This window comes from Gymnodraco acuticeps, unplaced genomic scaffold, assembly GCF_902827175.1.
Source record: "Gymnodraco acuticeps unplaced genomic scaffold, fGymAcu1.1, whole genome shotgun sequence".
NCBI lineage: Eukaryota > Metazoa > Chordata > Actinopteri > Perciformes > Bathydraconidae > Gymnodraco > Gymnodraco acuticeps.
In genome coordinates, this window is record NW_022990428.1 from 136625 (window position 1) to 161527 (window position 24903).

The 24903-nt window shown below is 39.7% G+C and overlaps 1 protein-coding gene across 1 annotated transcript in view; it reads left to right on the forward strand.

Moving 5' to 3' along the window:
- The window catches only part of LOC117551948, a 37700-nt gene continuing 12797 nt past the window's right edge, over positions 1-24903 (forward strand). Inside the window, exons 1-2 of the mRNA XM_034225033.1 lie at positions 1-135; positions 18951-20609. Of these exons, the coding sequence (XP_034080924.1) occupies positions 18953-20609 (1657 nt within the window). The 5' untranslated portion in view covers positions 1-135; positions 18951-18952. The remainder of the gene's footprint in view (positions 136-18950; positions 20610-24903) is intronic.

A 24903-nucleotide genomic window follows, 5' to 3' on the forward strand; every position in this document is an offset into this window, starting at 1 on the left:
GGAAACGAAAGTTATGTTAGTCAGAGAGGCAGCCACACTGCAGCCGAGACTAGTCTCCATTTCTGTCTACAGAAAATACAAACTGAGTTCATCAGATCTTTCTCAACAACACAGCAGAGTCTCTGTCAAACACTGGTGAGTACATCTGATTATATTTACACTTTCAACAAGCAGGATTAACACAAAACTTCAGCTCTACTCAGACGAAATCTCCACCCAACTCTAACAACATAACCATATGATATAGAGTCCACTTTAAACAGCTTAAACAGTCTCTTTGTATCAGCACTTAGTACTTTGTAAAATGTCCCTCTGTGGGACTGATCAAGCTTTTCTGATTCTGATTTAGTAACTTGTAACTTGTGTTGTGGTCTGGAGACCACCATTTAACGGTCTCGGTCTTGGACCTAAAGGTCACAAGATTTTGTGTCAAGAGCGAGCGAGACCGTTCTTATTATACATCCATGCAGGGGGGCTGCCAGGGATTTTGGGCCCCATGAAAAGATATCACATTGGCCACCACCACCAGGCCCAGGCCACGCCAACCAAGCACAATGCTGTAACCACACCTCCAGAACCCAACCCACTCATTTATGCTTTAAATAATTCTACCTGTACAGGCTTGTATCTATCTTGTAGTCCAATACTAACTGCACAATATTTACTGACTCTGAGTGGTGAACATATAACACTGTGCAGACGTGCAACATTCTGCTGCAGTAGAATTCACTATTTGATATAACACTAACATTCCTGACAATAAACCTCAATAGTCATCTTTTATGGTGTACATGCCTTTTTAATAACATTTTTGAATGGAACATTGAAAATAAAGTGAACATTAACACCAATATTATCATTTATAAAATGCTATAACAAAAAAAACAACATAAGCAGCAGATTTTTTTAATTAAATATAGCCTACTACAAAATAAGCGGGTATTAAAGTGTAAATGGACAACAAAACGGAAATGAATATGAAAAGTATTTTTCTCATCATGCATCTTGTGTGTAGTGATCCAATATCGTTACCATAGCCTTGCCCTTTAACAGTTATTACGAGCCCTGGCTCAGCCTTACTCACCAAGAGCATTCTTACAGGCAAAGTCACTGATCAAGTCCTTGAAGTCCAGCTTTCTAGCCAACTGGCTTTCAATGGACAGCATGGCAAGACTGCAAAGCCTTATGGGGGGACAGGGCTGCTGAGCCTAAAGATGGATCTGTTGGTCCTGGCACCAGGGGAGGGACAACTGATTTAGTATGAATAGCTGCTAAAAATGTACCTGCATGTATTACATGTCAGCTAAAAGAGGAGTGAAATGAAAAACCTCTGCATTTTCTGTGAAGATATTAACAAATAAAAATAAATAAATAAATGTAATTTATATAGCGCTTCTCATCTGCCAAGACAAATCTCGAAGTGCTTCACAACAAGGGATACTGATACACTTTGAGAGATTAAACAAATAATTGTAATAATAATAAGAAATCAAAAAATTAAAAAAAATAGAGTACAAAAGTAAAAGTCGGAGATAGCGATAAAAATGGCAATACTCCAGGTGTACCATGCTCAAAGTTTATTGGAAGGCCTGCCGAAAGAAGAGGGTCTTAAGGCCGGTTTTGAAGACCTCGGTGGAAGGGGCAGATCTCAGCTGATCTGGGAGGGAGTTCCAGAGGCGCGGGGCGAATGAGCAGAAGGCTCAACAGTACTTAAAGGTGGGGTAGATAATTTAGGAGAAACCAGCTCGAGTGCGCTAGAATTTGAAAATACACAACCGGAAAAAATCTGCCACTTCCTTCAGACTTCCTTACAGAGCCCCTCCTCCAACACACACGAACACGCACATGACCAATGAGGGCACGAGATAAGTTTGTGCACAGATGGAAGGCTGACAGGCAGGTAGGCCATCCAGTTACTTTAGCCGGGCCGGCTCAGATGATTGGTCGTGCTTTTTACAGTACTACGGCTTCCACAGATGTATGGATTTGCATGCAATATAACAACACGTGTATCTCGAGCCGCTTTCTCAAACTTACCTACCCCACCTTTAATGTCAGCAAAACATTACAATTATTATTTACAATGGACTAAGCTTAGCTAACAGACTAATTTCCACCACTCATGGACCACACCCACCTTTTCTTTTGAAAAACTGGGTGACATACTGTCGCCCTTTAATCCCTCTCTCTTGTCTTTCTCTCCTTTCTTTTCTTTCTTGAAAGCCTGACTTTGTTAGTCGTTGAGACATCGTACACTCTAAAAACAAATGCCTCAACAAAGAAAATCAACGCAACAGTTTGCATCGATGTTTATTGAGTTAAAACAACTTCTAATGAAAGTGTCTTAAAGCAACAAAGTTATTTGAGTTAGGGGAGAAGGCTTTTCCTCTACAATCAGAGGTGTTTTTAATTACCACTTACTTAATAATTGGTATTATAAACACAAGTTTTGAAGTTGATTACTCAAAAGATCAAGTTGTTCCAACTAGTTTTACCACATTATTTAAACTTTAAATTTTAAGTTGTATGTACTTAATTACCATCATTGTGAACACAAGTTTTTAAGTTGACAAACATTTATAAATTAAGTTGCTCCAAATATATTGTTTTCAATAGTTTTTTTTCTTAACTTTTTCATGTTTTTACCTTTAAAGAAAGAAAATAATTAATTCCACAACAAAGATATTAGACAATTCACTTTTTATTTTGAACTGCAGTTGTTTATTTCAACACATGTTGTTTCAATCAGGAGAGAATTTATTTTGTTTGAACATGTATTGACACATACAGTATGATAAGGTGCATGAACACCTGAAATCACAGCTGACTGCAGGAGAGAGGAGAACCATTTTATAGTTTGGCTGCAGCACGGTGATTGGCTGCTGGAGAATAAGGTGAAATGTAATAGGTTAAAGAGAACGCCTGTGATGAGCTGATTATATGCAGCTGCGGAGTGAATGTATATACACCCAGTCTTCCTGAAAGAACTTGCGCTGCGCTTCATTTCAATCTTGAAAAAAAAGAGAAATAACACAAATTTAAATGGCCCCACAAATAATAAATAAACACATTAACCATATTACCATGGGACATGGGGACACAGCAAATAAATGCTGCCATCACATCGAAGTTAGAGGCCTTTGCAGATTTAAAACCAGTGCCAAATGTGTAACATCTGTAAAGTCTTTGTAAAACTACAGAAACAAACTCTCAATGGCCACCAATCTGCAGATCACACACATCCATGTTACAAAAGATGTAACAAAGATGTTTACACAGCCGACAGTCATTATTTCAAACAGTATGAACACATTTAACGCAGAATGCTTGCTCATTCATTTGTTTCCCTCCACCACGATGGTTGCCATCGTATGGTCAGATCCTGGGGTGGACCGGTCACCGATGAAGGCGATATTCATGTCCTTTTGAAGCACATTAAATAATAGGTTAGCGCATAAGAGATAATGAATTAGGTAACTGCATACTTTTTAAACTGTCACTCTTAGCTAATTCAGAGCCATTATTACCAGCTGCTAAAGCAGTGGTTCTCAAAGTGGGGGGCGCGCCCCCCCAGGGGGGCGCAGAGGCATGACAGGGGGGGCGCGAGAGACCAGGAGGAAAAATTGTTATTAAAAAAAAAAAAAAGATTATAAAAAAAAAAAAAAAATCATACTTTGAAAAATTATTGATTCGAAAATAATATGATACAGTACTATTACGTCTGGGTCTCTGTGTTTCATTAAAGCTCGGCTCTGTGTGTGTGTGTGTGTGTGTGTGTGTGTGTGTGTGTGTGTGTGTGTGTGTGTGTGTGTGTGTGTGTGTGTGTGTGTGTGTGTGTGTGTGTGTGTGTGTGTGTGTGTGTGTGTGTGTGTGTGTGTGTGTGTGTGTGTGTGTGTGTGTGTGTGTGTGTGTGTGGAACGAGCCATTTTGTGTGCGTGCGTGAACGAGAGAGAGAGATAGCGCACCGGTACCGGAGATCGTTGATGTTAGCTTCTGGTGCTAGCGAGCTATGCTAACGGATATAAGGAGTTTTTTTAACAACAAAGTGGAGGAGAGTCCTCTCCTGTCAGACTGAGAGTCTCAGTGAGCTAAAGGACTCTCAGTGTTATCTCAGTGGGTCTCAAACGTTTTGGTCACCATTAATGTAAACAATTATTTCCGAGGCACACGTTTATATGATCATTATAGTTATAAAAAAATAAGAGAATACATGAAAAACAGCTATGAAATACTATATGACAGTAAAACAAGAATAAAGTTTAAAAGAGTGATTTATAAAATATCCATAAAGAAATAGTAAATCTGTTTACAATTCTGTTTCATCTGGGTGTTGAGAGATGTATTCATAGATCTCTTCATTTTGCTCTCAAAGTGCACCAGATTGATGCTTTCAACTTCAATATTTAAAAATCTTCCCGGGGGAGCATGCCCCCGGACCCCCCTATGTGAGGTCCACACACCACCTATAAAAATAGCACTTTACCCCTGCTTACACCTATATGCCGAGACTTGATATCGAGCCTTCATTGTAACAGTCGCGGGTACATAGTGTATGTGCGTGGGGAGTGTTGCAGTAGAAAATTCCACTGTAGCGACCGGTACATTAATGGGAAACCCTAAATGTTTGAGCACGCTCTATGAAAGGTCAAGCTACCCCACAGCACCCCCAAAAGAAATCTCTGGCGCCGCCGCTGAGCCTGACTATTTGTGTTGGGGGGGCCCGACTTTTTTTTTTCTCCAAAGGGGGGGCCTGACCGAAAAAGTTTGAGAACCACTGTGCTAAAGCAACGCTGCTATTGTTTTCACCTATTGAGTCTGCATGTGTGTGTCGTCATGGCAATGTGGTCCTGAAGACACACAGAGGTGCTTTTGAGTACTTTGCCTAGTGTTTAAATGCATGTGGACAGATTTTTTCAATCACAACCGTGCAAGTTTTAGTGTATCTTCTCATCTTTTTTGCAGGTTCCATACAATATGTGAACTGGTTAAGAGAAGAGCAGAAGCCACTTTTCAAATGTTACACAATCCTTTTCCCATGCCATTGCTGTCAACACCTATCCATGCTGAACGTTGCTAAGATATTATTGATTGGGGTGTGGCCAAAAGTGCTTCAAAATGTAACTGACAGAGAGCAGTGCTTTTATCCTGTGCCATGGATTTTATGTTATTTCAAGATTTTTAATTACGCCGCTAAACTCCTTGAAAAGGTCCTCTTCCTTTTCTCCAAGGTACACGACAAGGCAGCGGATGGCTAAAGTTCTCTGCATACTTCAATTGTATTGTGCTCTTTTTGAAAAAGGGACAAAAAGAGAAATAACCTAAATTAATATATTCTGAATGGGTGACTGCCAACAATTTGCATTTCAATGACAACTCTAAATAACGATCCTACCTCAAGAAGCATGTCCTTGATCTGCTTCACCGAGATTTTTTTTTTAATAAAAAGTTATAACACAATAGTAACTAAAGTATTTTTACTCTCACAGCAGCCTCGAGTACTTTGTACCCTCTCAAAGAACTATCCACAGTTCAAAGGCTGCTAATTTTGGTCAAACAGCAATTTGCCTACAGTGCAACTACAAGGCTATCTATTTGAATGACACAAGATGACACTCACCTTAAAAATGTTCTTTGTATAGTATTTCTATTTGTCTTAACTGCCGGAACTTGTCCAGGCATGTTAAGTGGGAGTGGACTTGAAATCCTTAACTCAAGGTGTAGAACAATTAAGTTATCAAGCCAATTGCATTACTTACTACAACTTGAATTTAGTTTTAAGTCAATTAACGCAGAAATTACAGTTCAAATTACACACAATATTAAGTTGATTTAATTACCAACATTATTACGTCAACACAACTTATAAATTAATGTTTGCAACTTAAAATGTTTATCTAAATCAATTAACTCTTTAATACTACACTAAATAAATTGGACTTCACATCTAAGGACATCCATAAAAAACTATCGAACTTAGAGGCCTCAAAAGCATCAGGACCGGATGGCATCTATCCCAGGATTCTCAAAGAACTGTGTGACGAACTAGATAAACCCTTACTTACCATATTTAAAAAATCGCTTGATGAAGGTGTGGTACCACAGCCTTGGAAGGATGGTCATGTAACTCCTATATTCAAAAAAGGTGACCGAAGCAATCCTGGAAACTATAGGCCTGTCAGCCTTACAGCAGTAGTATGCAAACTCCTTGAATCCTTGGTGCGTGATGCCGTCATAGAACATCTTGACTCAAACAACCTATTATCAGACCGCCAACACGGCTTCGTCCAGGGCAGATCCTGTTCAACCCAACTCCTGGCCTGCCTTGACATATGGTCTCGTACCCTTGACGAAAGAGGAAGTCTCGATGCCATTTATTTGGATTTCCAGAAAGCATTTGATACTGTACCTCACAAAAGATTACTGAATAAGCTCTATGGGTATGGTATCCGTGGAGACATACTCACCTGGATCTCAGACTTTCTCAAAAACAGGCGACAGAGAGTCTTTGTTAACGGGAAACCATCTGGATGGTGCCCAGTTCTCAGTGGAATTCCACAAGGTAGTGTCCTGGGTCCTGCACTGTTTGTCCTCTATATCAACGACCTACCCGATAATGTGAGCTCCAGGGTCCAGATGTTTGCAGATGATACTAAAGTCTTCAAGGAAATTAAGTGTAAAGAGGATGCAGAAAAACTCCAGTCAGATCTCAGAGAAATACAAAGATGGTCCGAGTGTTGGCAGCTCAAATTCAATGCAGCAAAGTGCAAAGTAATGCACTTAGGTTTTCTGAATAAAAAATATGAGTATAATATGGGTGATAATTCAAACACTATAAATCTATCCGAGACTCAGAATGAAAAGGACCTCGGTGTGAATGTTGACAATACCCTGACATTTAGTGACCATATCCGTCAAGTAACAAAGCCAATGGTATCCTAGCAATGATCCGCAGATCATACACTTATTTGGACTCTGACGTAGTACGTAGTTTATACATCTCTCTTGTACGGCCACTCCTCGAGTATGGGAATGTCGCTTGGTCCCCCATGTACAAAAAGGATGCTGAGCTCATCGAGAAAATACAGAGAAGGGCAACGAAGCTGGTTCCAGAACTAAAGGACCTACCATATCAAGAACGACTGCAACGTCTTAAAATCCCGAGTATGTATTATAGAAGGGCGAGGGGAGATATGATCGAAGTTTTCAAATATCTCCACAACATCTACAAAACATCATGCCCACTACAACGGGATTATAACACCAGGACTTGTGGACACTGCCTCAAGTTGAAGAAACAGTACTCAAGACTGGCTATCCGCCGCAACTTTTTCAGCCTGCGTGTGGTTGACTTGTGGAATGATCTGCCAGAAAGCGTTGTCACATCCAAGACGGTTAACTGTCTCAAATCCCGCCTCGATCACTACTGGTCAAACATCACCTTCACTTTGGACTATGTGACTGTTGCCAGCATCCATAGTAAATAAATAATCAGTGATCTACTCATTTATTTATGAGCGACTAAAAGGCCTTAGGCCTATTACAGCCGTATCCTATTGATTGAACTCACATTTTTATCTTGCAACCATGCATTTAATTAAGTGGAGGTGAAAGGTCGCCTGAATTCGTTTTTAGAGTGTACACACATAAGTACTAGCATCCCTCCTCACATGCTCTCACTCTCTGCCAGAAAGTGCGTAGCCGCACAGCGTTTGGAGGCAGGACCAAACCATTACATGTAAATAGAGGGGGGTGTTCGATGCTTTGGATAATTAACTTTTGGAAGAAAATAAGTTAAATGAATCGTAAGTTTAGTGAGTACATTATCAATAAGACGTTATATTAATGTTAATTATTGATGATTGATGAAATTACATTTGTTTTCTTAATGTTCTAAAAATGTTTGGGGCCCCTGTCAGTCAAGGGCCCTTAGAATCGTCCTAACTTTTCACCCCCTTACGGCCAAGCCCCCAGGAAGTGCGCCGGACTCAGATGAAAATATTCGTGGTGGCCAAACGGCGGTACTACACGTCCGTTTGGTTGCCAGGCCCGGACACACTTTTTCCCATTGACTTACATGGGGAAAGAGTGGTCTGTAAATCGTTGGATCATTTTTTTAAACTAAATAAACAACCCAGTATGAACACTTGTATAGCCCTTATTAAAAACATTCATTCCTCAAGTTGTAAAAATGTGCTAATAACATTATTCTGAGAGTTATTTCCCTCTGCATTATGAACGCGCATCTAACCCACCGGACCGCGCCGCCCGGCACGTTCATGTTATGTGTTCAGCACTACATGCGTTTGTCTTTACCCATGGATGCACAATAAGTACGGACCCATATCGCCTTACTGCCATCCCACGGAGCTGTAATAATGGATATATTGCACATGTTTGCTGTAATTCATCATTTGTAAAATATTATACTACATGGGCTGTATGATTAAATCTTGTACCGTAAATGTTGTATTAAATACATGCTGCATTCGACACGGTGAATCATCAGATCCTCCTTCGCACTCTCCAAAAACTTGGAGTTTCAGGCTCTGCACTTTCCCTCCTCACCTCATACCTGAAAGACCGTACCTACAGGGTGACTTGGAGAGGGTCTGAGTCCGACCCTTGTCAATTAACTACAGGGGTCCCTCAGGGCTCTGTTCTTGGTCCCCTCCTCTTCTCCCTGTACACAAACTCGCTCGGATCAGTCATTAGCCCGCATGGTTTTTCTTACCACTGCTATGCTGATGACACCCAATTAATTCTGTCCTTGCCCCGCTCAGAGACCCAGGTCGTCGCACGCATCTCTGCTTGTCTAGCTGACATCTCTCAGTGGATGTCTGCTCATCACCTCAAACTCAACCTTGACAAGACTGAGCTGCTCTTCCTTCCGGGAAAAGATTGTCCCACTCTTGACCTAACAATCAACATCGGCACCTCAGTTGTTTCCCCGACTCAGACTGCAAGGAATCTGGGTGTGACCCTAGACAACAACCTGTCCTTCACTGCAAACATCGCTGCTACAACCCGTTGCTGCAGATACACGCTTTACAACATCAGGAGGATACGTCCCCAGCTGACACAGAAAGCGACTCAGGTTCTGGTCCAGGCTCTCGTCATCTCACGCCTAGACTACTGCAACTCCCTCCTGGCTGGTCTACCTGCATGTGCCATCCGACCTCTGCAGCTCATCCAGAATGCAGCAGCTCGTCTGGTCTTCAACCTTCCTAAATTTTCCCACACCACTCCGCTCCTACGCTCGCTTCACTGGCTTCCGGTAACTGCTAGAATCCACTTCAAGACACTGGTACTTGCTTACCATGCTGCGAATGGATCTGGCCCTTCGTACATCCAGGACATGGTTAAACCGTACACCCCAGCGCGTTCACTACGCTCTGCATCAGCCAAACGACTCGCTGCGCCCTCGCTGCGAGGGGGACCCAAGTTCCCAACGGCGAAAACACGTGGGTTTGCTGTCCTGGCTCCAGGATGGTGGAATGAGCTCCCCATTGACATCAGGACGGCAGATAGCTTGCACATCTTCCGGCGCAAACTGAAAACTCATCTCTTTCGACTCCACTTCGAGCGATAGAACTATTAACGAAGCACTTTTATACTAATAAAGGACTGGCTTTTCTAAAGCCAGTTGAGTAGCACTTGAAATGTTTTTTCTCTATGAAACCTGATGTACTTTTATGATTCTGTTTTCTTCAAGTTGTATTTTGTTGGACGAACGCACTTATTGTAAGTCGCTTTGGATAAAAGCGTCAGCTAAATGCAATGTAATGTAATGTAATGTAATGTAATATTACCGACGTTAGATTAAGGTCCCTGTAGCTTCTTATTGCACTGTATATATATATATATATATACAGTGCAATAATTATTTCATGCTAAATGAAGCTCTGTTGGATATCACTAGATCCTGTTACAGCGTAATAGAAGTACATAACGATTGATGTGTATATTAGCATAATTACTAGCTAGCCGCTAGCTGCTAACTGCCGCCTCGTTAATATCATATCCATCATAATAACCATCCATTACCATGCTGTCATGAACGCGCGGTGCTGTTACGTGTACGCAAATTGATGTGCTTGATGTGAACGAGCATTTTGGTTAAAGTTGCGCATGCTCTATGAGCGCACATACGGGTACTTCTCAGGCATGCCGGGTAATCTGTGACGTTTCGCTCTCTCAAAAGTTGGGCCATTTTATCATCATGCGCCAATGAGCAACTCTCATAGGAATGAATGAGGCCCCGCCTCCCACGCTGTATCCAGTTCTTATTATACATCCATGCTTACGGCGCCCCTGAATCCATGGTCGAGACCACGGCTGTTGCTGGGGATGTGATTGGATGTAAAACGCCCTGTTAAAAAAATTCAACCAATAACGTGACTTCACGTGACTCCGAATCTTTGCCCTCATGCGCCGCGATGTTTGTTAACATGGTATGGTGTATACCAGCTGCTACACTCAAACGGTCTTGCAGTGAAGATGTTGCAAAATGTGTGTGTGTGTGCAGGGGCGGTTCTAGGGGGGGCATGGGGGCCAGTGCCCCCCTAACACTGGCCTCTGACCCCCCTGTGGCCCCCCTAAAAATGAAAAGTGAAAAAAATGAAAAAATTATTATTTATTACCAGTGTTGGGCAAGTTACTTTTAAAAAGTAACTAGTAATAGTTATAGTTACTGCTCTCAAAAAGTAACTAGTTACTTTATTAGTTACTAATTTGTAAAAGTAACAAGTTACTTTACTTTAAAAATAATAACAATACAAATACAAGTGTTTGTGTTGTTCTGTGGCACAGTAAGAGAAAAGACAACTCCCCATCATTGTAGCATAATGGAAACATTAACATTATGGATAGATTACCGGCCCTCAAGCGAGTACTGCAAGACATAGCCCAAGAACGCAATGGTGAGAGATCTATTGAGGCACGTGGTCTGCTGGCACAGTTGGATCTAGAATTCATTGTGCATCTTGTAACACTCCGTAAAGTGTTTGCAGAAACAACATTTCTCTCTGACATGTTACAGTCTTCATCCCTTGACCTTTCAAAGGCTGTGGATTTAGTTGGATCTTTAGTTCAGACATTGAATGACTTCAGGCAGGAGTCATTTTTTGATAACTTGTGGGATGAAGTGTTGAACATTTCTGAGCAATGTGATACAGCAATACAGCCAGCAGCAAAACGACAAAAAAGACTGAGCTCTAAACTTGCTGAAAGCTTCGTACTGACTACTGTTGGACAGAGAGAGACAGAACAAGATAAACACGGGTTTCGTACAGCCTTTTTCTACCCTGTCATTGATCAGATGCTCAATGAGCTTAATAGACACAAACTGTGACATGATGAATAGCATCCAAGCTCTTAACCCCAAAAGTGATGCATTTCTGAAGGAAACAACTCTGTTTTTATTTGCTCCGTTGTATGGTGCAAATATTGAGGACTTGGGGCATGAGCTACATCAGTTCAGCAGAAATTTAGATAGGAAAATAAAGACTGGGATGCAGAGACCTGATAGTACAGTGGAGCTTGTTCAGTTCTGTGACGGGGTTCAAATTGTCCGTCCGAAAACACTGGCCTAGTCGGTTGGGTAAGCTCCAAAACTTTATTTTCAGCAACAACAACAAAATAGCGAACCAGCACAAGTTAGAAAAACGAAAAAAACGTCCAAATCAGACCGTTCATAATTCCCGGAGAGTAAACGTGTTCAGCTGTTGCCTTCTCTGCAACGATCTCTCGAACACGTCCCAGCTGTTGCCTTCTCTGCAACATTCCCCGAGTTCCCTTCCAGGGCCAAACCCGTCCCTTATTAACCCATAGCCCCTCCCACCAGGCTTACCGTCAACAGGTGACAACAATTAAACTCCAAACCACATTTCAACATAAATGTAATTTCCTCAAACATGAGGAAACTATCTGCACCAAACATACACAGGTTAACTACCTCTTAACAGTCATTCCCCATAATTAATAAACACAAAATAAATAATAAATAATTGCATGGTTCATAGCAGGAATTTAAAACACGGAAGTGATGCAGCTCCGTCTTTTCTCCGAAATGTTTGGTGTGTTGTGTGTGTGTGTGTGTGTGTGTGTGTGTGTGTGTGTGTGTGTGTGTGTGTGTGTGTGTGTGTGTGTGTGTGTGTGTGTGTGTGTGTGTGTGTGTGTGTGTGTGTGTGTGTGTGTGTGTGTGTGTGTGTGTGTGTGTGTGTGTGTGTGTGTGTGTCGGCTGTCAGTGGCGGAGTGAGTCACTCATGTGATCCGCTCCGTCACAAGTTCATTGAACCTTATAAAGAAGTGTTTTTTGAGCTCTTCAGACTCTGCAAAATAGCAGTCGCAATCCCAGTCAGTTCTGCTTCCTGTGAGCGTAGTTTGTCTACATTGAAGCTGGTCAAAACTTTTCTCAGATCCACCATAACTGATGAGAGACTGAGCAATCTGGGTCTGCTTAGTATTGAGTCAAGGAGGTCAAAGGCTTTGAATCTTGACTTATTTGTTGATCGGTTTGCCAAACATCACAAAGACCGCAGGATTTTGTTGCTGTAATGTGACATTTTGGGAAGCAAACTACAGCCTGGGATGCAGACACCCTTATGTAAAGTAGAGATGTAACTGTTCATTGCCTTTATTTTTATATGTAAATCTGTGTGTTTTCCAGATATCACTGTTTTATGTTTATTAGAAATGTGACGGAATAGACGAAACTGATTAGTGCGCGTGTAGAACAGGTGTGCATTCTGTATTCAGTCTTCATGTTTGTTAAATAGCCTACGTGTCTGTGCTTATGGGAAATAATACATCTGAAATCTATGTTTTCTATCTATATCCATGTATTTTATTTCATTTAAAGTCAACATTTAAGATTTGTAGACTTTTACATTAAATCCTTTTCTGTGGATTTAAAAATGTATATTTTCTGGTACTCTTGTTGCGTAAACTTGTTGATCGGTTTGCCAAAAACCGCAGGATTTTGTTGCTGTAATGTGAGATTTTGGGAAGGAAACAACAGCCTGGGATGCAGACACCCTTATGTAAAGTAGAGATGTAACTGTTCATTGCCTTTATTTTTATATAAATATGATATGGTGTTAGTGCAAAAATGGTACTATAACTTAACAGTAATAACTATAAGATCTATCTGAAATAAATAAGTGTACTGAAAGAAATACTGTATTGCATTGTTTTCTTATGCCCAATTACTTCATACTGTCTAGTTCTCTTTTTCGTCCTGCATTTATTGTGCCGCCCTCAGAAAATAACTGGCCCCCCAGTGAAATTGGTCTAGAACCGCCACTGTGTGTGTGGCCTAGCATTACTATACTGGTGGGGACCTAAATCTGTTTACACAGTCACGTGTGGGGACTCGCCTCCCTTATGGGGACAAATTGGAGGTCCCCATGAGGGGAATCATTAATTTTAGGGTGAAGACTTGGTTAGGTTTAGGATTAGGGTTAGGGTAAGGTTAAGGGTAAGGGATAGGGTAAGGGTTAGGGTTAGGGTTAGGCATGTGTTGGTTATGGTTAGGATAAGTCTCCAGGAAATGCATGTAAGTCAATGTAATGTCCCCTGAAGTGATGTATACATGGTATGTGTGTGTGTGTGTGTGTGCGTGCGTGCGTGCGTGACAGTTTTGAGATTACTTCAAATGCCGTTGCCATGGCAACACAATGCTCGCCATGAAACACGGTTTTCTCATAACTTCAGTGAAAATGCTCCAAACAGCCCAAAACTTCACAGGTTTGGTAACGATGCAGCCATCAACGCATCTAAGCGTATTATGGGATGTCATCAAATGCCGTTGGCATGGCGACAGATCATTCGCCATCAAGTTAGTTCAAAAGTTTGCAGTTCAAATATTCTGCTGCTTTTCCAAGTCTTTTTACTTTCTTTTCTTCTCTCATCACACATTCAAGCCCCCAGTGTTCATGTATCATTTCAATCTAAATTCTTCACTTTCTTCTTACACATTACATTTCAGCATAGCAGTTTAGCGTCAGCTTTTCAGCATAAAGCATTCCCACTAGTAATTTTTTCAGTAATTGCATCACTTCTGACTAGGGCTGTCCATTTTTTTAACGCGTTAACGCAAACAAATTTTTCACGCCACTAATTATTTTAACGCGATTAACGCATGTGTATTTATTGTCCTCGGCCGCCCCGTAGTTTCAGAGCGCATCGAGTTTAAAATACCATCTACAAGCTGATGCTGACAGCCCCGCTCCTGCCGTCAGCTTGCGGCAGACCACACTTCCACGCTCACCGGCAGGCCAGGGCGGGCCATCGGGAGGACCGGGAGGGTGTGTGTATGTGTGGCGCGAGCGAGATAGAGAGAACGCGCACACCTTACGTGTATTGTTGTTGTTAGCATCTGGTGCTAGCTAGCTGCGCTAACGGATATAAGGAGCAGTTTCAATGAAAACAGAGGAGCGACATTTCACCGACAAGTGCGCAGAGCACTTGACTTTATGCAGGTAGCCAGACAGTGGGACATTATAGAAAAGTCAGCACACTTAATTAACATAGGTAACATTAAGCTGTATGTGGCTCTTTCCTGCTGTAACGATGCACATTTCCCCTCTGTGGGACTAATAAAGGTATTCTGATTCACACTCAGCACGGATAGTGCGCGCAACATGATTGCCCGTCAGGCTTCTACGGGCAAGGCGTCCCATAGACCTTCATTGCGGACAGCGGACCCCTTGACCGTCAGGCTTCTATGGGCAGGGCGTCCCATAGACCTTCATAGACCACGTGATCAACAACAATGGCCGACCTTCGTGTTATTCTCGGTGGAAAATGTCTGTTTTAAGGTTCATTTGGCCAATAAAATGCGTTCTGATGTCATTTTATGCAATTAATATGAGTTGCTATTTCTGATTATTTGTGCAGTACATGTACATGATATTTAGTTTGCTAGTTATGACGAAGATTACTTCATGAATGTGTACACATTCATGGTTGCTAAGGTGGTTGCTATGGACGCTGCAACAGCTCCCAGACCACGTGATCAACAACAATGGCCGACCTTCGTGTTATTCTCGGTGGAAAATGCCTATTTTAAGGTTCATTTGGCCATTAAAATGCGTTTTGATGTCATTTTATGCGAGTAATGAGTTTTTATTTCTGATTATTTGTGCAGTACATGTACATGATGTTTAGTTTGCTAGTTATGACGAAGATTACTTCATGAATGTGTACACATTCATGGTTGCTAACGTTTTTTTGGTGGAAATGTGTTTTTTTGGACTTATTGGGAGAATCTAAAGGCAAGAACATCCCAAATATTCATTTAGGTCTTTATTTTAGACCTTTAGTGTTGTCTGTGAGGAAAATAAATGGGGCTCAGAGCCTCGTATTTTTTAAATCTTTTTTTCCTTCAAATTTGTTATTCTTTTCAAAATAGCACACTGTTATTTACTCACCAACAAAACACAATTATCCTTGCTTTTATTTATTGGTTTAATTCCATAATCTCGGGCTTTTTTGGCGTTCGTCAGGAACTGAATTTCAAAATAAAAATAACCGGAAACAGACGTAGGCATTTCGAGCGATTACCCAAAATCCTCAGCTACGCTGATTGGATGTTTTAGCCGCAATGCATGCTGGGATTTGTAGTTTATATTATATGAAATCCGGAAAACATTTTAAAAGAATAAAATAATACTTAATTCCGAGTGCTCTTGCTTTTCTCTTTGAAAGTCATCACATAACGGCATTGTAATACACGGTTCGGCTGCATTAAATATTACAGATCTGCCGTAGTTCTTTATTTATAGAGCCCTGATGAGAAGACCTTTGGAAAAACTGAAGAAATGCCGCCGAAACTGAATACTTGACGTGGATCATAAATATTTCAACAATTAAACAACATCTTCAATTTTTCTTCACACAATACGTCTCCTTGCAGTATCAACACTAATTCGGCTGACTTTTACATTTTATATAATTTATAATTTAGGTTATATTTACACCATAACGGTGCACAGCTGATATAAAAGGACTTGTAGTTTTTAAAGATATTACTGATGTGAATTGGATTGAATTTTGAATGTAAGAATGTAAATACTGAGTCTGATTATGTGAAAGCATGAATAAAACTACACATCTTCAGATGTTGTACATACAAGTGTCCAACACTAATAATACAAAGTTATTATGGCTGTGTGTACCTTGTGTGCACCACCTAGTGGTTAAAGCACGTTATTGAATTATTGTTTTTATGTGTTATATTTGATTAATATAAATATTAAGAGTACATACTTTCAGAGGGAGAAAGTAGAAGGTCTGTGATAAAAATATAGAATATAAAAAATCAAGAAGATACTATAAGTGATCTCTACAATAAAACAGTTTAGTGCAGGATGTACAAAGATATTAATAGGAGGAGGTGCAAAACAGAAAAACGAATTAACCTTTATTTAAACATTAAATAACAGATTAAGGTCTTCTTTTAAATAAGAAAAAAACGTTGGGGGTATCTATCTACAGATAAATATTAAGCCTGACAAAGTACTTAACGTCTAATATATTGCTTTCCTGCAATGTTAACTATGTTGAAGCACTTATTTTAACTGATATTATACATATGAATTATACTCTTATGTAGATAGATAGAATAAGAAATGTGCAGAATATGACAGTTTAATGGTGGAGGGACACACATATTGATATAGATGTCTTGTAATGCACTGTTGAGGAACCTGTGAGCCAAGTTTTTCATTCATTGCATAACTACACCGTAGTTGTGTATATGATATGTCAATAAACCTTTGAAAATCTTGAAATCTTGAAAGGGATGTGCAAAATAGCCATAATATACAGTCTTTAATTAACTATTAGTAGAGAATAACGAGTAATGAATATACTTTATTACTCGTTTCCATTCATGTCAATTGCAGATACATGTTTAGTCTTCTCAAGCACCAACTATCAAATATCTCTCCTGATTGTTGGCACTTGACAATCACCTTACCTGAATTTTACTCAGGTGTAACTAAAGTCTGATTTAAGGGTTGTTTATATTTCACATCATTAATCAGAATCTGCAAAGTAACTCAAATAAGTGTAGTGGAGTAAAAATACCAGATTAACCTCTGAATTGTAGTGGAGTAGAATTACAAAGTAACAATGAGCTGTCATGTGGGTATATATTAATGCTATATATTAATGCTGCGCATTATGGACAGCAATTTTCACCCATTTATTAATTATATGTTTTACATTTGATAACACCAATGTGTTTAATACTGGCAACTTCTAATTGTGGGAAAAACGAAAACGTTCAGTAGAGACGTCCCATAGAACATTTTGCGAAACACAATAGTGTACTGTGTAGTTCTGGGGGGGCGTTCGATTCCAGTTTTCGATAGTCTGGCCTGGTTTCGTTCCATTTCAAACAGCTGTTTGACGCTCGGCGTAACCTTGGCGCACTGTCACTCCAACATCCAATCCCAGACCTTGAAGATTAATCACAGGGACTGTAGTCCTAAACGATAGCTGGGGATTATGGGTAGTGTAGTGTCTTCGGCCATCCTACAACTCAAAAATGTTGATAATCGCAATAATGCTCGAAATGTCCCTTATAGGCCTACGTCTGTTTCCGGGTTATTTTTATTTTGAAATTCAGTTCCTGACGAACGCCAAAAAAGCCCGAGATTATGGAATTAAACCAATAAATAAAAGCAAGGATAATTGTGTGTTATTGATGAGTAAATAACAGTGTGCTATTTTGAAAAGAATAACAAATTAGAAGGAAAAAAAAATACGAGGCTCTGAGCCCCATTTATTTTCCTCACAGACGGCAACACTAAAGGTCTAAAATAAAGACCTAAATGAATATTTGGGATGTTCTTGCCTTTAGATTCTCCCAATAAGTCCAAGTACAGAGGGTGACTTTGCTGTGAAAAAACACATTTCAACCAATAAAACGTTAGCAACCATGAATGTGTACACATTCATGAAGTAATCTTTGTCATAACTAGCAAACTAAACATCATGTACATGTACTGCACAAATAATCAGAAATAAAAACTCATTACTCGCATAAAATGACATCAAAACGCATTTTATTGGCCAAATGAACCTTAAAATAGGCATTTTCCACCGAGAATAACACGAAGGTCGGCCATTGTTGTTGATGACGTGGTCTATGAAGGTCTATGGGACGCCCTGCCCGTAGAAGCCTGACGGTCAAGGGATACCCTGTACGTAATATAGCGACGAGGAGGGGCCCTGACCGTCCATCAATATGTGACGGGATGGGAGTGAGAACGTGTTGCGCACACACACACGCGCACACACACACACACACACACACACACACACACACACACACACACACACACACACACACACACACACACACAATATTTGTAATGTTCTGAGGTTGTTGTGTTTAATATTCATGAGAATATTTGTCATTGTTCAAATGATAATAAACAAACATTTGCATAAAGCATATTTGTCCACTCATATGTTGATGAGAGTATTAAAAACTTGAAAAATATCCCTCTAAGGTACATTTAGAACGGATTAAAAATGTGCGATTCATTTGCGATTAATCGCGATTAACGATTTTAATCGACTGACAGCCCTACTTCTGACATATTGCTTTTACCCATTTCCTCTAACTGTTTAAAAATGAAATCTTTCCATTAGAGAAACAGTTGGAGTCTTTTAATGTGGAGCAGCTAGAGGAAGTAAATAATTATGGTTACAAAGTAAGAAGAGCAGTGTTATTTTTCAATAGAAAAAAACGAGAAAACCTATATTTTCATTGCTGTTAGCCAGAGTTGCATGCTTGACCCTGTCAGAGTTAAATGGTCACGGTTGCTCATGGTTTGTTACAAGTTATCAAACTTCTTTCTTTAAAACAATATATGATATGAATTGATGATTGATGTTTCAAATGTTTTCTGTTTTCTTTCTCATTATGTGTGTAGATATGGCTGCTGCAAGCTACCTGCCATCTGAAGATCAGTTTTTCTGCACCATCTGTCTGGATTTGTTCACTGATCCAGTCACTATACCATGTGGACACAACTTCTGTAAAGACTGCATCGAAGAACACTGGGATACAAGTTACTGGTGCCAGTGTCTCATGTGTAATAAACAATTCTACACAAGACCTGAGCTGCACGTTAACACTTTCATCTCTGAGATGGTCGCTCAGTTCAGACAGTCGGCTCAACAGAAAGCCAGCAGCAGCAGCAGCAGCAGCAGCTCAGGGCAACAAGTCTTCAAAGCAGCAGAAGTTCCCTGTGACGTCTGCACTGGAACCAAACTGAAGGCCCTGAAGTCCTGCCTGGTGTGTCTGACCTCCTACTGTGAGACTCACCTGGAGCCTCATCTGACAAAGCCAGTACTGAAAAGACATCAGCTGATCGACCCTGTGGAGAACCTGGAAGACAGGATGTGTCCGAAGCACGATAAACCTCTGGAGCTGTTCTGTAAGACCGACCAGACATGTGTCTGCATGCTCTGCCATGTTTCAGAACACAAGATGCACAATGTGGTTCCTCTCAAAGAAGGATATGAAAGAAAGAAGGCAGAGTTGGGGAAGACAGAGGCTGAAACTCAGCAGATGATCTGGAAGAGACAACTGAAGATTGAGGAGATCAAACACTCAGTGGACCTCAGTGAGAAAGAAGCAGACGGAGAGATAGCAGAAGGTGTTAAGGTCTTCACTGCTCTGAAGAAGTCTGTTGAGAGAGGCCAGGCCAATCTCATCAACACGATCAAAGCGAAGAAGAAAACAACTGAAAAAAAGGCTGAAGCTTTAATCAAAGAGCTGGAACAGGAAATCTCTGAGCTGAAGAAGAGAAGCTCTGAGGTGGAGCAGGTCACACACTCTGAAGACCACCTGCATTTTCTACAAAGTCTCAAGTCCCTAAACATTCAACACCGACAACCCTCCAAGGACTTGAGAAAATTCCGTTTGACCCCAGCGGTATATGAGGAGACGGTGGTAAAGGCTGTGGCTAAGGTGGGGGAGAAGTTCAGTAAAGAGATGAAGAAGCTGCTTGAAGCTAAAGTGAAGAGGATCCAGAAGTACGCAGTGGATGTGACTCTTGATCCTGATACAGCATATCCCAGTCTCATCCTGTCTGATGATGGAAAACAAGTCTGTGATGGTGATGTTCAAAAGAAACTCCCAGACAACCCAGAGAGATTTTCTGATTGTAATTGTGTTTTAGGAAAGCAGAGTTTCTCTTCAGGCAGATCTTACTTTGAGGTTCAAGTTAAAAGAAAGACCGACTGGGATTTAGGAGTGGCCAGAGGGTCGATCAACAGGAAGGGAATGATCTCACTGAGCCCTCAGGGGGGTTTCTGGACTATATGTTTGAGCAATGTAAACGAGTACAAAGCTCAAGGTGCTCCGTCAGTCCGTCTCTCTCTGAAGTCTCGGCCTCAGAAGGTGGGGGTGTTTGTGGATTATGAGGAGGGTCTGGTCTCCTTTTATGACGTAGATGCTCCAGCTCTGATCTACTCCTTCACTGGCTGCTCCTTCACTGAGAAACTCTTCCCATACTTCCATCTAGGTTATAAATATGGCCGTAAAAACGCTGCACCTCTGATCATCTCTCCTGTCAGAGTCACCTAATCACTCATCTAATTTCATGTGTTGATTTGTTTTCATTCAAGGAAACAAACAAAATAAGTTTAATGTGGTGAATGATTTACATATTGTTTAGATTCTGTATACAACACATAAGTGGATTCATTAATCTACTCAACAATCAAATAATGATCTCTTCAACACTTTATCGGAACACATGTGGAGAATATCTATATGAACGTTGGAAAAAGCTATAGATTTATTTTAACTTTTAAAAAAAGGTTGTTTCTAATGATACCAAATTTGTCAAGCTAGTTAGAATTAATAATAACATTAAATGTTTTATCTTGAATTGTGTCATGAAGCTTCATTTAAGAGAAAGGCCTTTTAATGACTCTATAGCAGTGCTTCTCAAATGGGGGTACGCGGACCCCTAGGGGTACGTTTGGGTACTGCAGGGGGTACGTGAGGTAAACAAAATAAAAAGGTTAATTAAAAAAATACCATGCATGATTACAAAAATAATCTTAGTACAATAAGTTAAATAGAAAACACAATTTGATATAAAATATTCCTAGAACCACTAAGGGGGTCCTCATATAAACATGTTACATTTGTGTATTGTATTTATGGTTTTTAATAATATATCATTTTGTTCATTGGTTTGTTAAACATATATTAATTCAATTGAAAAACTCCTTGGAAAAATCATTTTTTTCATGCATAAAGATGAAAATATCCTTAGTTTGTTGTAATTCATGCATTAAGGAGTTAATAAATCAAACACTGATGGAACATCACTATATTGTAATTATTTATCGGTCAGGGGGTACTTGGCTGAGAAAATGTTTCAAAGGGGGTACATTACTGAAAAAAGTTTGAGAAGCACTGCTCTACAGTGTACTACATTTAATATGTGTAATAGTTATACTGCTAGAAAACTAAAATGAAGCTAAATAATATGATAAATCCTCATAACGGTTAACTTTAGGGATGTCCCGATCACCTTTTTTTGCTCCCGATCCGATTCCAATCATTTGATTTTGACAATCTGCCGATACCAATTTTTCCCGATCCGATCTTTATGCAATGCATTAAGAGAAAAAAAAGGAAAAAAGCATTCGAGTTGTCCCTTAAGGTTATTTTTTTATTTAAATGACAGTACCCAACTATCCATTCTATCCAACATGGATATAGCTTCTTTTTTTCACAGCAGCATTGGATCAGTTCAGTTGTGCAGCATTGGATCAAAACTAAATAAAGCTTATCAGTGGTCCTCCACAAAATGTAAACAAATTGAGTGCAGATAGTGGAGTAACAAAACAAAAATAACTCTACTGGAAAGAGGTAGCTTGACTAGCTTCACAAGTTCACATTCAGTCACAAATAATAAAATAAAATAAAAATGTGGCTTAGTGCAGAATTCTAGCCTTAAGACTAACTAGTCTAGTAATAATGCAATGAACAACAGCAGCTTAACATAACATGAATAAACAAAGTATTATATTTCCATCTTACTGGAGTAACACAATTCAATAGTAATCAGCAGCAAACCACTTCTTTTTGTTATTCTACAGTATTGTTATTTTATAGTTATTTGTTAATGTAACCCAATTTGTGTTCTTTGAAATTGAAAAGGATATCGCATTGTGTTTGTTACTTTCGTTGCAGTTGTATATGTCTTAAGTGTAATTTGGCTTGGCTTCCTATTTATGGACATGCTTTTATTTTGAAGGAGAGGTAGCGCTGTTGACAGGAAGTTGTTGTTGCTTTGGAAACAACGTGACGGAGATTAACGGAGAAAAGTAATATCTACATATAAAGACGGAGAAAGTAAACGATAACGTTTATGGTTAAGTGTTAGCACCCCCCGAAGAGGCACAAGCTCTTACGTTGATATTGGAGATTTCAATAAATTCAATTTGAAAAAAAAACGGGGGGGAAAATGAAAAAACAAACAATCTATTAGATTGGTTGTGTTGAACATAGCTCTGTTCTTTCCACCACGAGGAACCTCCTTCTTGCAAACATTGCATCTGGCTGTTACACTGCCTTCGCTTTCAATTTTATAATACTTCCAAACTCCTGACATTTTCTCTGTCCCGAGTCACCAGCTGAACGTAGCCTCTCATTAGCTTGCTGCTACTATTAGACACTGCGCCCACTCTGTTGCCAGCTTTGAGAGAAATAAGCAACCAGGTCTGAAAACAAGCCCAAAAGAAGCAACACATACATGATGTTGTGTAATTTGAAACCAAAACTAAGGACTCAGGATGACTTTAAGATGTGAACATGGTCATTTTTGTTTTGTAACATTAAATAAAATAATTTTTTTAAGGATTCCCGATTCCGATCTTTTAAAAATCACGTGATCGGCTCCGATCCCCGATCACGTGATCGGATCGGGACATCTCTAGTTAACTTGTATATTGACATGCCAGGTTTTATATGGATTACTGGTCAAATGGCTTATGAATCAAAGACATCTGTAAATATGTGATTGTGAGTTAAGAAAACAGTCAAATAAACTAGATGTTTGTTCTGAGAAAGCAGGGACTCGAGCACTAAACACTGAACAGGAAGGCCTGGTTTACACATCAGTTGTATTTCATGACACATTTCCTGAGGCTAATTCACATTAAATAAAATATAAGTTGATGGCTTTTTTTGGGAAGAGATTGTAGGATGAAATGTTTGTTTCCACTAGCAGTGATTGGATATTGTGCGGCTGTAGAGCAGAACACAGTGGGGCTGATATCAGTGAGATACCATTCACTTTTACGAGTCACAAAGACAAAAACTACTCTTTACAATGAAGTAACTAACTACAGAGTTTAGCATTATACAAGTATTAATGCCATCAACTAATATAAGGAAAAATTAGGTTTGATTTAATTACATTTTTTAAAGATATACCAGTTTGACTTAAGCCCTACCATTTGCTTCCTGTAGTTTTGCCATATTTGTATAAAACTAGTTTCCCCCTTTGTGATATAAAATGCTGAATCAACATGATGTCCTACATTTGTTTGCATTGTGTCAACACACACTTATGTGTGTTTGTTGTGTGTACTGGATGATATGTGATGAGGGTCACATGACTAACGGGGGTTGGCAAAAAGCCAGAATACACCTCTTCCCTGGTTCTCAGTTTTAACTCATCATGCATACACGAAACCCTCCTTTTCTCATACTTTGAAAAAATGCCTTTTCAAATGATTTCCCTCCCAGCACATTTTATATTCGTTGAACTCAACAAGAACACAATGTGAATCGGATTAAATATGTTGTCTTTCATCCAAGATAACAATCTTGACATCTACAATTTTAAATAAAAACATATATAATAATTTCAAGGTCACTGGTCTTTGTTGTTTGTGTGAGTAATGTGTTCAGTGCAGTGGCGAACCGTGTCTATCACAACTGGACCTTCTGTAGACACATATACCCCCCGCCCCCCTCCCGCCGCGGCATTATAATGTCCGTCTTTTCACTGAATTGTCGTCTTTAAAAGGGTACTCACAACAATTCCGAAACAACTTCATCTTCACCTGTTGCACTTGTCATTTCAACGTTAAAAACAATAAAACGGCATGAATTGCTTCGTCGCATTCTAGATCCTCTGTCTCGAGCCAGTTAACTAGCGGGCCTTCTAGAATACCCTGGAACCGAGGGAAACTCTGAAAGAATACACCCCTTGGCTACAAATCAACATATGATTGGTTGATCAAACTGTCAGTCCAAACGTACGCTCTCATTCAGCGTAACGGCCAGGGCATTCTATCAAGGATGTAGAATACCTTGGTGAAGGATATTCTACCCAGAGACCCAGAACAAGATCTGATTGGTTGCTTTCTTTTCTAACACAAAACCACTGAAATGCGTAGTGCATGGTCCGAGAAGGACAAACAAATCAACGTAACACTGTAATATTACAGATCAACAACACAGATACGATTCTCATTTATTCATTTTATATACATTTATATACATTTTATTTATATAATTAAATCGATTTTTTGTTTGTTTTATCTGAGTGTTCCAGGGTATTCTCTGAATACCTTGAAGGCCCTGACGGTTCGCCACTGGTTCAGTGTTATTTCAGATGACAGGAAACAAGTCTTAAAAACACAAAAAGAAAAGGTCAAGGATTAAAACCAATCTATACATTTGGCAAGATTTTAGAAAACATGGTAAATAGCCTTTTATTTTATTTTATTTTTTATTTCAGTGCATACAAACTCAGTAGGCTATATGTATATTTTAAGGTAAGCAGGATTACATTTTATCTAATTTTAGAATCTAAACAACAATAACTGCTGTTTTATGTGTTGCTC